The following is a 15,100-nucleotide window of genomic DNA, read 5'->3' as shown; positions in this document are numbered from 1 at the left end:
AAGTAGAGAGGAACCAGCTCTACAAATGTGCTTTGTCCTGCCCTTTCATGTATTACATTAGTAACTTTTCATTCACCTGACAAAAATCCCTGAGATAAGAAGTGTAGCGAGTGAGGAAAGATATATTTGAGTTTATGTTTTCAGTGTAAGGGAGCAGCTACTGTTGCCTTTAAATTTGTAGAAAGGCAGAAAGTTTACGGGACAAGGGCAGCATTGAAGAAAGCTGCTCACTTCATGGCAGCCAAGAAGGAATAAAGTATCCTCATCAAAGTCACACACGTAATGGTCCATGGAGCCCTGTCCTCTAACTAGGCCTCACTTACCATCAGCCCATTCAGCTATGAACTCACCAATGAATTGACCCATTGATGAAGTTAGCACCATCATAATCCAATCACCTCTCAACAATGACACCATCTAAGGACCAAGACATCAACATGTAAGCCTTTTGGGAGGACACTCCATAGCCCAATTGTTAGAGTATCAATAAAGGCCCATTAAGAAGAAACTCCTGGGCTGGAGAGATGGCTCAGTGGTTAAGAGCACTGTCTGCTCTTCCGGAGGTCATGAGTTCAATTCCCAGCAACCACATGGTGGCTCACAACCATCTATAATGATCTGGTGCCCCCTTCCGGAGTTCAGGTGTACATGCAGGCAGAATACTGAATGCATAATAAATAAATAAAATCTTTAAAAAAGAAGAAGAAGAAGAAGAAGAAGAAGAAGAAGAAGAAGAAGAAGAAGAAGAAGAAGAAGAAGGAACTCCTGGGCTGGAGACTAGAACTTCTGACCTGAGTGGCTACCTAGCATTACAACTGAACAGGACCAATGACCTGGCTAAGAGATCACCCTAGAAAATAGGTCCACTTTAAGCCATGTGGGGAAAAAAAAAATAGGCAGAATTATAATGCCCTTAATTCATAGTCCCTGCAAACTGCCAAGAGGTTGCCATGAGGTCTGTTGAGTCCCTTGCCCCATTTTCCCATGTCCGTTTCATTCAGATGCTAGCCAGAACCTAAATATTCTTTTTCTGATAAGTTGGCACTTCTTACTCTTTTCCTTCTATCTCCTTCCCTGCCACTGTATGTGGTGGACCTCCAGACCACTAACTCAGATAGCATGGCTTTTCTTTTCTTTTGTCCTCCAGGCAGTAACAGAGATTGACACCATGCCTGGCCTGGGTTTTTTTTTTTTTAATTCTAATAAATTATTTCCCTGGAGCTTCCATTTGGATCCATAATGAAATTTTTTTGACTAAGAACCTCAAGAAGGGGCCTTGACTTCTCCACTGTCATCTGGTGTCTACAAAGCAGGCCTTCAAATTGGCAAAACACATAGCATAACAATTCTAAAATCCTTATGGGTACACACACACACACACACACACACACACACACATACACACACTTGTTATGGTGACTTCACTTGCAACAACTTAATTGTCAACGTCAGTGAAGCAGTCAGCTTGTAGTCTTCGTGCTTGATGCTGGCTTTGGAGTCCCTACTGTAGGCTGTCTGTAGAGCAGTCAGGTGTGGGAGTAAAAATCTGACAGGGAAAGCTTCAGTGGAAACATGAGAACTAACTCAATGGTTAAGAGCTCTGACTGCTCTACAGGATGACCTTCATTCAATTCCTAGCACCTCACAGAAGCTTACAGCCATTTGCAGCTCCAGTTCCAGGGGGTCCAGTGCCTTCTCCTAGCCTCCAAGGGCATCAAGCACGCACACCGTGCACAGACATATATATAGGCAAAGCATCTACATACATCAAATAAAAGTAAACCTCTTAAAGATGTTAATGTTGTGAGATGGCTGCAGAACAACATGGAAGGGGAGATAAAGATAGAATTCCTGACAATGTGCTGAAGCAAAAATAAAACCTCTCCAGAGACTCGTGCTGCCTCTTACTGCCTGCTGGAAAAACAAAGTCATGACGCCGGAAGAACGGAAAGTCACTTAGCATTCATTGGCAATCTGTTCTTTCTACTCTCGTCCAGATACTGTATGGAAAGCTCCCATGTGAGCTTTAATTTTATGTTTATGTTTTGCATTTTTATGTGTATGTATGTTTTATAATAAACTCAGTAATTTAAAAAACAGCCATAGTTGTAAGTAAGTTATAAACTAAAAGGTAAGTAAGCAAACACACCCATTTCTGGCCTCAGCAAGGGTAGTGGTTCTCAAACATGAAGGCGTTCCTGCTCGCTAACTGCAGATTCCCTTTCCTCAGCTTCCTGCAGGACCAAAAAGTCTGAGAAAATCTAATTTTATGCTAACAACTTAAGATGTCCATGGCAGACAAGCCATCAACTCTGCTCTGAGCTCTTTCTTATAGCTTATTCCTTCCTATTTTCTTTTTCTCTAATAATATCATTAACACTAAAAATCCACAGATCTCTCCGTCAAAGGATGCACAGATAGATGCAAAGGCAGAAGCCAAAATGTCTGCCCCACACATCTTTTTTTTTCCCTCTTCTATGATGCCCTGTCCTGTGCTCTGAGCCAGAGCTGTCAGCACATCTAGACAAAAGCATCTGCCGCCCTCTAGTGGCAACTCTGCTCAGCCAAAAAAGAACTGTTGCCTGCAATTTCTTCCAAGGTGGATTTGCTTACCTTCCCGGACAATTCAGCTTTTCTCCAATAGCTTTCCACAAAGGAAATTCTTCCAAAAACCTTGAAGTATGAGGAATGGAAATGATAAAAAATAATAATAATAATAATCTATCAGAAATGCCAGGGTTCGGGGGTTCTAGTACTGACAATAATCCTGACTCATGGTGCTGCTGGGTAACAAGGGACCACAGCTGAAATCCAAGTTCAAGCCAGGCATGGTGGCACACACCTTTAATCTCAGTATTCGGGAGGCAGAGGCAAGTGGATCCCTGTGAGTTCAAGGCCAGCCTGGTCAACAAAGCGAGTCCAGGACAACCAGGGCTACACAGAGAGGCCCTGTCTCGAAAGACCAAAGGGAGAAAGAAAGAAAATCAAGTTCGTTGTTATCCTTAGATAGTGGTAAGTGCTGTGGGAAATGTCTGGCCTGGAAAGGACAGGGAGTGTGTGTTGACCCCACCTCACTGGTACTTTGCACAGGTCCGTTCTCCTCATCTTCGTCATGCTCTCGTTGCCCCCCCCCCCTTCTCATTAGACACATTTTATAAAGAAGCTAAACTTTAAGAAGCTTGGTTAAGACCTCAGTGTCAATTAGCAACAACTGCATGGCACTGAATGTCTTAACCAGCTGAAGGAATGAAGCCCTCGGGAAATCTGTAAAAGAGACTGCCCATACGTGTCCTTTGTATCAGGTAGGATTTTTACTGCTAGGAAGAGACACCATAACCACAGCAACCCTTATAAAGGAAAACAGTTCACTGGGGCTGCCTTACAGTTCAGAGGTTTAGTCCATTTAGTTCTCAAAGCCCACGCCCCACCCCCCAGTGACACACTTCCTCCAAGAAGGCCACACCTACTCCAATAAGCCCACACCTCCAATAATGCCACTTCCTGTGAATCTATGGGGGGTCATTTTTATTCAGACTACCATGCTTTTCACTAACATTTACACACCCACTCTATTCGGGACTCCATATGCTGCACGAAATGTTCTGGACCTCTCCTTTTTCTTTCTTTCTTTTTTTTTTATTTAATTAATTTATTCAGATTACATCTCAATTGTTATCCTATCCCTTGTATCCTCCCATTCCTCCCTCCCTCCCGCTTTCACCCTATTCCCCTCCCCTAGGTCTGTTTGCTTTTCTGAAGCTCTTATTAGACTCTGGGATAATCCTATAGGGGAGTTTTCTTCTAGGGTACCAGGGGCTAATTACTATTAGTTTTGTTAACTCCATAAATTAACTCACATCATCACACCCAGATGTTGAGTGAGGTTTTTTGTTTTTTTGTTTTAAACCTAATGGTGAAAAGAAAGATCAGGTCTCCTGGCTGTGTAGTAAAAAAAAATGCTTCAGGATTTGGTTTGTTAAATGTGTCAATTACACAGAACAGATCTGTGCTCAAAATGCCAGGTTCTCCAGCTAGAGAGATGGCTCAGGGGATGTGGGGACTTGGATAAGAATGGGTCCCCTAGGCTCCTCTGTGTGAATGCTTGGGCCTACGTTAGTAGAACTGTTTGGGAACGTTTAAAGAGGTATGGCCTTGTTGGCGATATGTCGCTGTGGGGTGAGCTTCAAAAGCCTACACCACTTCCAGTTAGATACACACACACACACACACACACACACACACACACACACACACACACACACCAGTGCTTGTGGATCAGATGTAAGCTTTCCTTGCTGGCTGCCATGCTCCCTACCTTGATGGATGAAGACTCTATAACCCTATGGAACCAAGGGCCTCAAATTAAATGCTTTTCTTTTCTTTTTCTTTTTCTTTTTTAAATAAGTAGCCTTGGTCATGGTGTTTTGTCATAGCAATAGAGAGGTAATTAAGATGGTGGGTAAAAAGCTTGCTGAGCAAGTGTGAAACCTGGTTCTTGTCTCCATACTCCAAGAAAGCCAGAGCTAGTAGTGACCTTGCATAATCCCAGCATCCCCAGAGGCAACATCAGGACAATTCCCATGAGCCCTTGTGCCAGATGGGCTGGTACATGTGGCAGCAAACAAGAGACCTGGTATCAAACAAGGTAGGAATTGATGGCATACACCTGAGACTGCCCTCTGCCATCCACATGGGCACTGTGGCACACACATCTACACACAGAAAGAAGTGCAAAGCCACAGTCTCAACCTTCAATATGTTACAACCAGGGTGCCCCAGGGTATCCTGAAACCAACCCCCTGTGGACAATGAGAGACTTCAATTTCTCCTAATGCTCCTGATAGGTCCCAGGACATGGAAAGGGGCAAGTTCTCTGCATCTCTTTGAGTCATCGACTCATCAAAGCCGTCTAGTGCAGGACTTCTCAATGCTGTGACCCTTTAATGCAGTTCCTCATGTTGTGATGAGCCCCAACCATAAAATTATATCTTTGCTACTTCACAAGTGTTGTTTTGCTACTGTTATGAATTGCAATGTAAACATCTGATATGCTGGGTATCTGCTATGTAGTACCCAAAGGGGTCACAACTTACAGGTTGAGAACCACTGTTCTAGTGGGTTCTCCAGTGTAAGATAAATTCCGACTCTGAGACAGAACATACAGTCCCTTCAAGGTTACTGAATGCCTGGTTCATCTGGTTCTGCCTCCAACCCCATTGCCCTCATCCACAGCCATGGACTTTCAATTGCCTGCCAAGCATAGTAGCACATACCTGTAGTCGCAGCACTCACAGGATTCAGACAAGGACCATGGTCTGGGGTCAGCCTAGGAATGAATGAGTAGATGTTTATACTCTTCTACATATTGTTTGTTCCCTTTGCCAGAGACACCTAGGAAGCTCCTGAAGAAACAGGCCCAGGCCACCACCAGCAACCTGACACTAGCCACACTTTCCTTGCCAGCTTTGTGCTCCCAAAACTCTGTCACAGGTACCAATTGCGCTTTTAGGGTTCTAGAAAAACAATCAAGTTTTACCTTGCACCCCACCCCTGTGCCTGTGCAATGCCTGTGATGCACCGAAGGACCAGCCAGATACTTGCTGAGGAATACTTAGCTCCTTCTTTGCCTAGACATGGAAAACACAAGGCTCAGGAAGCATCCCTCCTCTCTAGAGAGATTTATTATCTCTATTATCACAAGCGTGCTGTGAAGAGCAGAGGCAGCCCTGAGCGAATGAAGTCCTAAGTGAATGTGTGCTATTGACACAGATACATGGGGGATTTGTTTGTTTGTTTTTGCTTTGGTTTTTCCAGTAGGGAGCCACATCCACCCAGCCCTCGCTTTTCTGCACGTTTGTCTTTTCTTCCTTCCACCGCCACCCCAGGCAGGGGCAGCAGTCCCTTGACACCATACCTCCCTAGGAACAGAGTTAGGTACATATATGCGTGTGCTGTCTGGAATCCAATGTAAATGTGTGGGGTCATCTTATTATAACTGCTGGATGCTGATATCTGGCACATCTGATCAAGTTCTGTGCCTCAAACGGAGTTCTGCTTCACGGATCTGAGTAGACCAGGCTGACTCAATTCTGCCTCGGGAAATACGGTTCACAGATTTGTCTGACGAAATTAAGCAGAAGCTCATCTAAAGGGGACAAGGTTTCTTTCTGATCTTGGGGTCTATGTTCATTCTAATACGTTTAATGAGCTTGTTTATTGTGGCTGAGGCAGGCGGGAACTCCAGCCTCCCTATGGCACCGGAAAGATACATCAAATAGGCTCCCAGTGGAGGGCAAGCAGATTTACATCCAGGAGCTCTGGTGCCCACACATCCAGTGTTTAATCATAATTTAAAAGATCAAGTAACCTAAGGGGGGAAAAACTGTAACAGAGTAGCCTGTTGTTTTTTTTTTTTGGAGGGGGGCGTGGTTTTCATGACAGGGTCTCTCTCTGTAGCCTTGGCTGTCCTGGACTCCCTTTGTAGACCAGGCTGGCTTCAAACTCACCGCTCTACCTCCCAAGTGCTGGGGCTAAAGGCATGAGCCACCATACCCTGCCTTTTCTTTTTTTTTTAAAAAAAAGCAGGGTTTCTCTGTGTAGTCCTGGTTGTCCTTGAACTTGCTCTGTAGACCACAGTGACCACAGTGGCTTTACCTATCTGTGTCCAGAGCACTTAAGTTGTAGATTTTAACACTGGAAATAACAACACATGATTTCTCCATACATTATAATCCAAGGAAAAAGTTTAAAGGAGGGAAGAAAAGAGAGGGCATGATGGGGATAGAGGAAGGAGGGGAGGGGTGGAAGACAAGAAGGGAGGTAGAAGGGAAGGGGTGAAATGGGAGGGGAGGGAGAGAAATCCTGAACTCGCGTGCCAGCTCAGTACCGGTCATGGATGTCCTCCACCGATTCCACTCCCCCACTCCTTGAACTTGCCAAGACAATTCTTCCATTAACCGGCAAATGATGTGTTCAACCAACCCCCTTCCCCTCTTTGCAGCGCTGTTTTGCTTTGTGTGTCTTCTCTGTAACTGCCCCAGATGCTGCTTGGCATGTGTGCTTAGGAACTGGGGACACGGTGAAGAATAAAACAGAGCTGGCTGCCAGCTACACGGAGCTTAGCGCTCCAGCATCCACTTAGACCATTGTCTACTCCTGTTTCCCCGCATTCTAGCCGGCGCCCATTGCTAGCCTCTTCGAAGTCTGAATTGTATTAGAGATGGAATGGTGTGTAACTGTCTAAGCTTCTGATTAGTAAATGAATTGTCACAGCTAGTTTCGTCTTCTTTCGTGTATCCTTAGCGCTGGGCCATTTTTCTTATCACTTTGTAAGCATCTGTTGTAGACTCTGGATATCCCAGGCTGGGTTTCCCTGTGATAACCCTTGACTCAGGGACTCAGCTACCATAACTAGAAAAGGATTCCTCAAGGAAGTAGATGGTGGGTTAGGCAGAGACAGGCCTCTTTGTCTCTGTGAGTTTGAGGCTAGCCGGGTCTACAGAGCGAGTTTCCAGGACAGCCACGGCTACACAAAGAAACCCTATCTTAAAAAAAAAATGAAGCCAACAAACCAGCCAACCAACAACAAGAAAACCCACCTTTAAAAGTCTTTGTGGTACTTCAAATGAAGTAGAAACTAAAAGTCTGTAGGCATTCACAATGCTGGGAGGCCATGGAGCCAAAAGAATATTTGCCTGCAGAATCTCCTGTCTTCTGTCTTTCTCATTGTCTGCCAGGGGTTATAACAGAAGCCTCTTGTGTTCCACCCCAAGACCTCAGTAAATGACCATACACACAACAGAAACACAGGCCCAAGTTGGAGTTCAATTGTATTTATTTATTTCTCATATAGAATTAAAAAGTAAAACTTGTACCAAACTCTAGATAAAATGGTTTAACTTGATGGATTTGGCTGCACATTTCCCGTACGTAGAACATACTGGATTAGAAATCAACAACACAGGTCCCACTGATAAAATGCAGAAGTAAAAAATAAAAAAAAAATTAAGTTAAAGTATTAGCACATGTATAATACAGTGTCAGGGAAATGGTCTCTGTCCATCACCCATTTTCCCAATTAGTCTATAGTTTCCTGTTTTGAATGGCTTACTTTTTTTTCCCATGGAAGTTGTCCTTCCAGAGGTTGCTTCTAATTACATCATAAGAACACAGTACTCAGTGACACATCTGTCACTTCACGTCCCTTTCTCAGATTCCCTTCAGTTGCGCAGTGCCCAGCACAGTAATGCTTGCTCTGTTTCATGTGTCTCTCGCACACTGAGAAATCATTGAGAGAAATACATTTCACATCCAGATGGTACAGTCAAACACTGCCTAAATAATGTTAACAAATAGCAGAATACACTACATAAATGCTTCAATAAAGTGTATCTTGTCACGAAAAACATTTTTTTGAATCCAACTTTTTAAAAAATTGTCTATTCTATAACAGATTTTGGGGATGAGATGGTAAAATTATTGATATAGGAATAAGAAGACTAGATAGTCTGACAGTTGTCTTATAGTATGATATAGTATATGAATAGCACCTTATTATGAATTCTTAGAGAGTATCAATACTTACAATAATACCAAAGGACCACTGAGAGATGGTCCAAGGCTGGGGATGTTGCTCCGTTGCAGAGCACTTGCCTAACACACATGAAGTCTTGGGTTCAATCAATCAGAACTCAAAAAATAAAAAGTTAAAAATAAAATAAAATGTCTGATTTCTGATTTCTAGCTTTAGTGCCCTTTAACAAAGGCCACATTTTATATTCTTCAAAACACCAACAAAAATTATACCTGTCTTTATTTATTAGTAAACAGTCAGGGGCCATATTTTATTCTAGAAAAATACTATATTAATTTAAAAGGTTAAAACTAATTTACTAAGAAAATTATTCTAGTATCTCATAATGCCACAAGCTTACTCGAAAATTGCTTCTAAAACTTGGTAATATAAATCATAGATGATTTAACTATTTTTTTTAAAAAGAGTATCTTTTTTTACACTTAATAACCTGAAATGCATCTATAAAAATATTTTTTAAATATAGTAACACTGTTGAATTTTGTTAGGTCCCTTGTGTTTTGGCTTGTTTTTGGTTTTCCTCAGAAAGAATGTACAACTCTTTTTGCAATTTTTGCTAAGAAAAGAGAAAACAAAAGAGTGTTCCCTTTCAACCTAGGAGCAACATAAATGGCTATCCGCCTCCCTCAGAGTGCTTGGAGAGAGCAAGGAATCAACTGGACATAAATTGAGGTTCCTTCAGGGAAAAGAGAAATCACTTTAGGGTTCTGGAAGCAACAAGAGCCCCTGTCCGCTGACATGTTTAGCCAGTTCATGGACGGAGTGCCACAGCTTGCCCTGCCTCCTCTCTGCACCTCCCCGGTCACGTGCACGCTGACCCTCTTCTCTGTGACAACAGTGTTGTTTGGTATAAAGGCTGTGAGAAAAAAGATTTCTTTGCTCTTTAGGGCACTTGTCACACGTCTTGCTTGCCTTGCTTCTGAGGGGTTCTGACACATCTGCTTCATCTCACACCGACTGGCCTTTCCGCCATATTCCACAGCCCTACCACGCTGTCTCTACCCTTCCACTTGCCTCTTCCCACCACGATCAAATGTACTCTGTGCACGTATAGCCCAATGGATCAAAAGGAATCTCACTCAAGATCCCCAACATAGAAGCCTTCACCCTCACGGGAATTGAAAGCTTCCTCCCAGATTCTCCAAGTCTTTCCAAAAATAATAAAAAAGAGAGAGAGAGAGAGATTAAATTCATAGATTATAAATAATGTCAGTTCAAAATATTAAACAGCTAAGGACTTCATTGCAAGTCCAGGCAGACTGTCTGCCAGATGAACAGGATCCTCTCAGTCCTTAAAAGCTAACAACAACAAAATGTTGGCTACATAAGAGGAATTGAGTACATACCTTATACCTCTCTTTTTTTTTTTTCCAACCAACTTAGCAAAAGGATTAAGATAATATACTTAGGAATCACTTTTACCCAATTCAGAAGTACAAATCTACACCATAGGCCCCGACAGGGCCCTCCTGTATATGTTAACCGGAGATCTGCTTCACTCTTAAACAGTTTCATAGACAGGGTCATTTTAAACACTTGGTATCTTGAAAGCAGAATTGATGATGTCTCGGAATACAAAAACGGAGCAGCTAAATTCACGGGTCACCAGACTGAGATCTATATGTGTGCCTGATGTTTTTCAGAACAGGGTTCAAAAGACAAAAGAGCACAGTTGCCACTATTTATCAAAAACATCTGGCTGCCCTTTGTCATAAGCTACAAGCGTAGTGTTTTATAAAAAACAAACGCCACATTCTGAATTGCGTTTTGAGTCCCCACCCTCCACCCCCCCCCAAAAAAAAGAAATCCAAGTTGCAATTAAAAAATAGTTTTGTTTTTATAATCATTCCTACCAGTACCAAACTGGTCTCTTCCGCATGATCTGCCATGCAGGAGCTGTGACAAATGCCGCGGTGACCCCCTCTGCTGGCAGAACTGAGCTGCTGGATACTAAGATCATGAGGGATGGTTAGTGTTAGGACTTCGTGTGTCCTTGCAAATGCAGAATGAGAAAAGCCGCCAGAGCCAGCATGGATTCCAAACTACATACAGCCAAAATTTACTATCTCTATAATCATTCCCAAGGATCAAATGAAACAAATTTTAAAGCATTTGTTACTACTGCTACCAGTACGGTTTTTGACGCTGTAAATCAGGCCTTTGGGCACATTTCCTGGACCAAGCTGCTTGCCATAACGCACTGCCTGTGGTCAGCTTTTATGCCTTAGAATCAATTGATATATGAATTTAAGCTAATTGTTATAAAGCTCAGCCATGGGGCTGCAGGGGTTTTTTAAAAAGTTATTCTGCACAATCCACTCTGCATTATCTGTTAGAGATGCAGGCTTGCAGAAAATGCAAAGAGAATATCTGTCTATGTGCAACTTAAGTTCCTGCAACGATTAACTGGCCGCACGGACAAGAAGGAGTGTGTATGAATGCAGAAAGCGGTGCGCCTGCAGACCTGCTCCGCTCCATCACTTGTTCCGCAAGGCCCAGGAAACGTCAGGTCACAGCTGCATCACGTTACGACGACGGGAGGGATTACAGCCAGGTTAGAAAGGGCTCGATTTTGTTCAGAGCAGACTCTACATCATTGAAGATGGGGATCAGATCTTCGGACTCCAAAGTCCCTAGGTCAACATTTGTTCCTGGAAGGCAGTCAAGGAAATCCGGGAAGCGGCCTTGCTGGGGATTGACATTCATGGGTGTCTGACCCGCATTTTCTCCTGTAATGGAATGAAGGATAACCGTGTTACTTCCTTCTTCTAAGTTCTTTAAAAAAATTTTTTTAACTTAAAAGTGCTGCTGTTGGTTTTTGTTGTTGTTCGAGACAAGGTCTCACTATGTACCTCTGACTGACCTGGAACTCACTATGTAGACCAGGCTAGCCTCAAAAATCACAGACATCCACCTGCCTTTGCCTCCCAAGTGCCAGAATTAAAGGCATGTGCCATTACAACTGGCTAAACTTTATTTTTTTTATGGGTGTTTTGCCCACGTTATGTCTGTGCCTGGTGCCCACAGAGGCCGGAGAGAATGTTGACTACCCACAGAACTGAAATAACAGACAACTGTGAATCATGTAGGTAGTGGGACTTGAACCTGGGTCCTCTGGAAGAGCAGCTGATGCCTTTAAGCACTGAGGCATCTCTCCAGCCTCTTCTTATAAGTTCTTGCGAAGGGGACAGATAGTTCAAGTGTTAACATCATTCACATTTTCATGTCCACAGACACCACATTAGAAGAGTGTTTTATCCCAATAAGGCTTTGAGTTCTGCAGAACACTATTGAGGAAAATGCTTAGGAAGTTAAGCATCTGGAATTAGACACGAGAATGTATTCTTTACCTAACAGTGTTATGGGAGGAAATATATGAAAACCGGATATCACTCAACTGGTCTTTTTACTGTGTGACCTTAGCCATTCTCATCTTTTCCACCTGGAAGTGAGGATCACGGGGCTGTGGGGATAATCTCCTGGCACACTGTGTAAAGGTTGTCTTTGTACTATGCAAACGCTGATTTCTGTACCAGTAGAGAGTTGAGTACAGGCTGGGCTTTGGTACTGTTATTTTTCTGAAGCACCACCTGTCTCAGTGTTTTGTAAGCATTCCTCTCCATCCCCTTCTGATTGGTTTAATAAAGAGCTGAACAGCCTATAGGAAAGGCAGGAGAGCATAGGCAGAAAGTCCGAGCAGAGAGAGGAACTCTGGGAAAGAAATAAGGGCTTGGGAGAACGTGGATTAGTATATCAAGGGGTTCATTTAAGTTATAGGAGCTAAGTTAGGCCAAACTTTCATATTCACAAAAAGTCTCCATGTCATTACTTGGGCGGCTGGCAGGTTGACACAGTCTGGTGATGCAGGGTCTTTCTGCACAAGTTGGAATAAAGTACCATAGCATCTACCATATCCAAGGCTGTGTCATCTATCTAATAAAGCTCATGACAGGGGCTAGAGAGATGGTTCAGCAGTTAAGAGCACTCACTACTCTTCCAGAGGACCTGGGTTCTATTACCAGCACCCTAAATATTGGCCCCAAAACACCTGTAACTCCAGCTTCAGAAAATTTGATGATGCTCTCTGGCCTCCAGACACAAGCAGACATGAGGCATGCATAGGCCCAAAGAGGCACACACATGCACAAAAATAAATATATCCTTTTAAAAGCTCAAAAGGTCAAGAAAATCTTCTAATTCTTGAGAATACTTCTAATTCTTAAGAATACATATTTTAGCCATACAAAGTCATTTCTCTGAAGCATTCTTCCTATTCTTTCTCACCAGAAATGAGCGCATGTGTAGACAAGTCAACCCTCCTTGTTAAGGTTAACAGACGTAAAATATTCCTTTTCACTGTCATTCTACAATGTCACCATGGTCTTTTTTAATCTTTGTATTTTTAGCTACTTAAGTTGGTTACTTGAGCTACAAAAAGTGGTCAATTCATGCAGGGCTATTATGTTCATGGAACATTCTGGAAGGATGAATTACTGCCCAGCCTTTGATTGTGTTAATATGTCTTTGTTCCACCTTCACACAAGTCCCGCTGCGTGTGCTTGTTGCAAAGGAAGAGAGTCCTCAGGCAGCTTGCTCTTGGGCAACTAGTCATTGTGACTGGCAGATTCAATAATCTTTTCTAGCCACTATTGAGCTCTGCCTGCCTTCAGCTCGTCCTCAGCGAATTACCACATATTGCATGTCTCTCTTCAGCAGTCTACGCCCATTTCCTACAAACACCCCACAGAGGTGACCCTGAACTCAATGAGTTGGCACTCATTTAACTGGATTAACAGGAAGCACAGTGTTTATCAAATCCATTTCATCAACAGCCGCCTTCAGTGGAGGGGCAGACGTGAAAACATTACGCTCATCTCACTGGTGCGAAGCTGAGGTCACAGGGGTTCCACACAGGGGACTGTTACTGGAGACTAGAGAAACAACGATTCAACTCAGGTGGAATGTCACCCGTGTTCTTTTCACAACACAGTTTAGCTGTGTGTTACTGCTTCAAAAACATTCCCCATGTACCCCTTTGACATTATTTTAGGAAGCCATAGGAGGGACTCGTATCTTTCTAAGATCCCCTGAGGTACATAAACTTTTGCCTTATTTAATTTTTCTTTTTGCCATTTACCGGATCCCCAGTATTTAAAAGGAGCCACCTCATAAGACTATTTCAGGGAATCAAAATAAATCACACATACACACACACTCATGCACAGGCTCGCACAGGCACGCACAGGGATGTATGAAAAGATGAAAGACGTGGGGAAGATAAGAGCAGTCATAAATCGAGAACAGCAACAGTGCAAACTGTTCCTATGCAACTCCTCACAAGACAAGCCCTCCCATGCTCTCTACCTACTGCTCTCACCTGTAAGACCTGGAGATGCTGCTCCAGATCTGCACTTTTGCAAGGCTGCACTGGCTGTGAGTCTGGCTTTCAGACTCAACAATTTAGACTCACAGCAGCACACAGCAGTTGCCCAGGCACAGAGTAGGCCAAACCACACACACTGTGAACCAATGATTTGGGAAGCAATTTCTTTTTTTTTTTTTTCTCCTTTTCTATCCATTCATTCATTCATTCATTCATTCATTCATTCATTCATTCAACGTATGAGTGTTCTATCTGCATTTACACCTGCATGCCAGCAGAGGGCATTAGATCCCATATAGGTGGTTGTGAGCCACCATGTGGTTTCTGGGAATTGAACTCAGGACCTCTGGAAGAGCAGCCGCCGGTGCTCTTAACCACTGATCCATCTCTCCAGCCCCAGGAGGCAATTTCTTATTTTTGTCAGAGATCTATTACATGTGTAGGAGTGCTTTGCATGCATCAATGTTTGTGTAACTCCTGCAAATCTGGTGCCGACAGCAGGCAGAAGAGGGTGCTATATCCCTGGAACTGGAGTCAGGGATAACTGTAAGCCTCATGTAGGTACCAGGCACTCTACCTGGGTCTTCTGGAAAAGCATCCTGTGCTGAATCATCTCTACAGTGCAACGACTGCGTTTCTGTCATAAATAATAATAGAAGAGAACCTTGCAAAAATATTTACAAAGAGCGCATACTCAAGCTGTCATTTATTTTGGGCTTGGCTAATAGGGCACAGAAGAGCTATATGTAAGCTGAGCATGATGTCTCACACCTTTAACTGCTATTACCGCTGTACTCAGGACGCAGAGGTGTTGGGGGTTGGTCTGGTGCTCTGTCCATTCAGATGACAAATTCTAGCCCCCAAGATCCGGTTGCAGTCCAGACAAGTGCACTCTCATGTACACTGCTCTTTGTTGTATAAAGTTTGCTCTCCAATTATAACTGACTGGTTAATAAAGAAGGCTGGACAGCCTGTAACTGGACAGAAGAGAAGTAGACAGTGCTTTGGCTCCAGGCCTTGTGGGGACCATGAGGCGAGAGGAATGAAGAAAGAGAAGAAGAGAGGAGAGAAGGAATAGGAAAAGGGTGAAGAGAAAGAATGTGGCCTAAGGGAGCCACGATGTA

General features: G+C 43.3%; 2 protein-coding genes across 2 annotated transcripts in view; one reads left to right on the top strand and one right to left on the bottom strand.

Moving 5' to 3' along the window:
* The window catches only part of TM4SF4 (transmembrane 4 L six family member 4), a 124,144-nt gene that overhangs the window by 22,745 nt on the left and 86,299 nt on the right, over nt 1-15,100 (top strand). The window lies entirely within an intron of this gene.
* The window catches only part of WWTR1 (WW domain containing transcription regulator 1), a 123,640-nt gene continuing 116,356 nt past the window's right edge, over nt 7,817-15,100 (bottom strand). Inside the window, exon 7 of the mRNA XM_084768515.1 lies at nt 7,817-11,322. Within this exon, the coding sequence (XP_084624641.1) occupies nt 11,138-11,322 (185 nt within the window). The 3' untranslated portion in view covers nt 7,817-11,137. The remainder of the gene's footprint in view (nt 11,323-15,100) is intronic.

The sequence above is a fragment of the Acomys minous genome (assembly GCF_964271855.1).
Source record: "Acomys minous genome assembly, chromosome: 19".
In the NCBI taxonomy this organism is placed as follows: Eukaryota; Metazoa; Chordata; class Mammalia; order Rodentia; family Muridae; genus Acomys; species Acomys minous.
The sequence above is the reverse complement of the archived record's forward strand: the minus strand, read 5'-3'. Positions and strand labels throughout refer to the sequence as shown.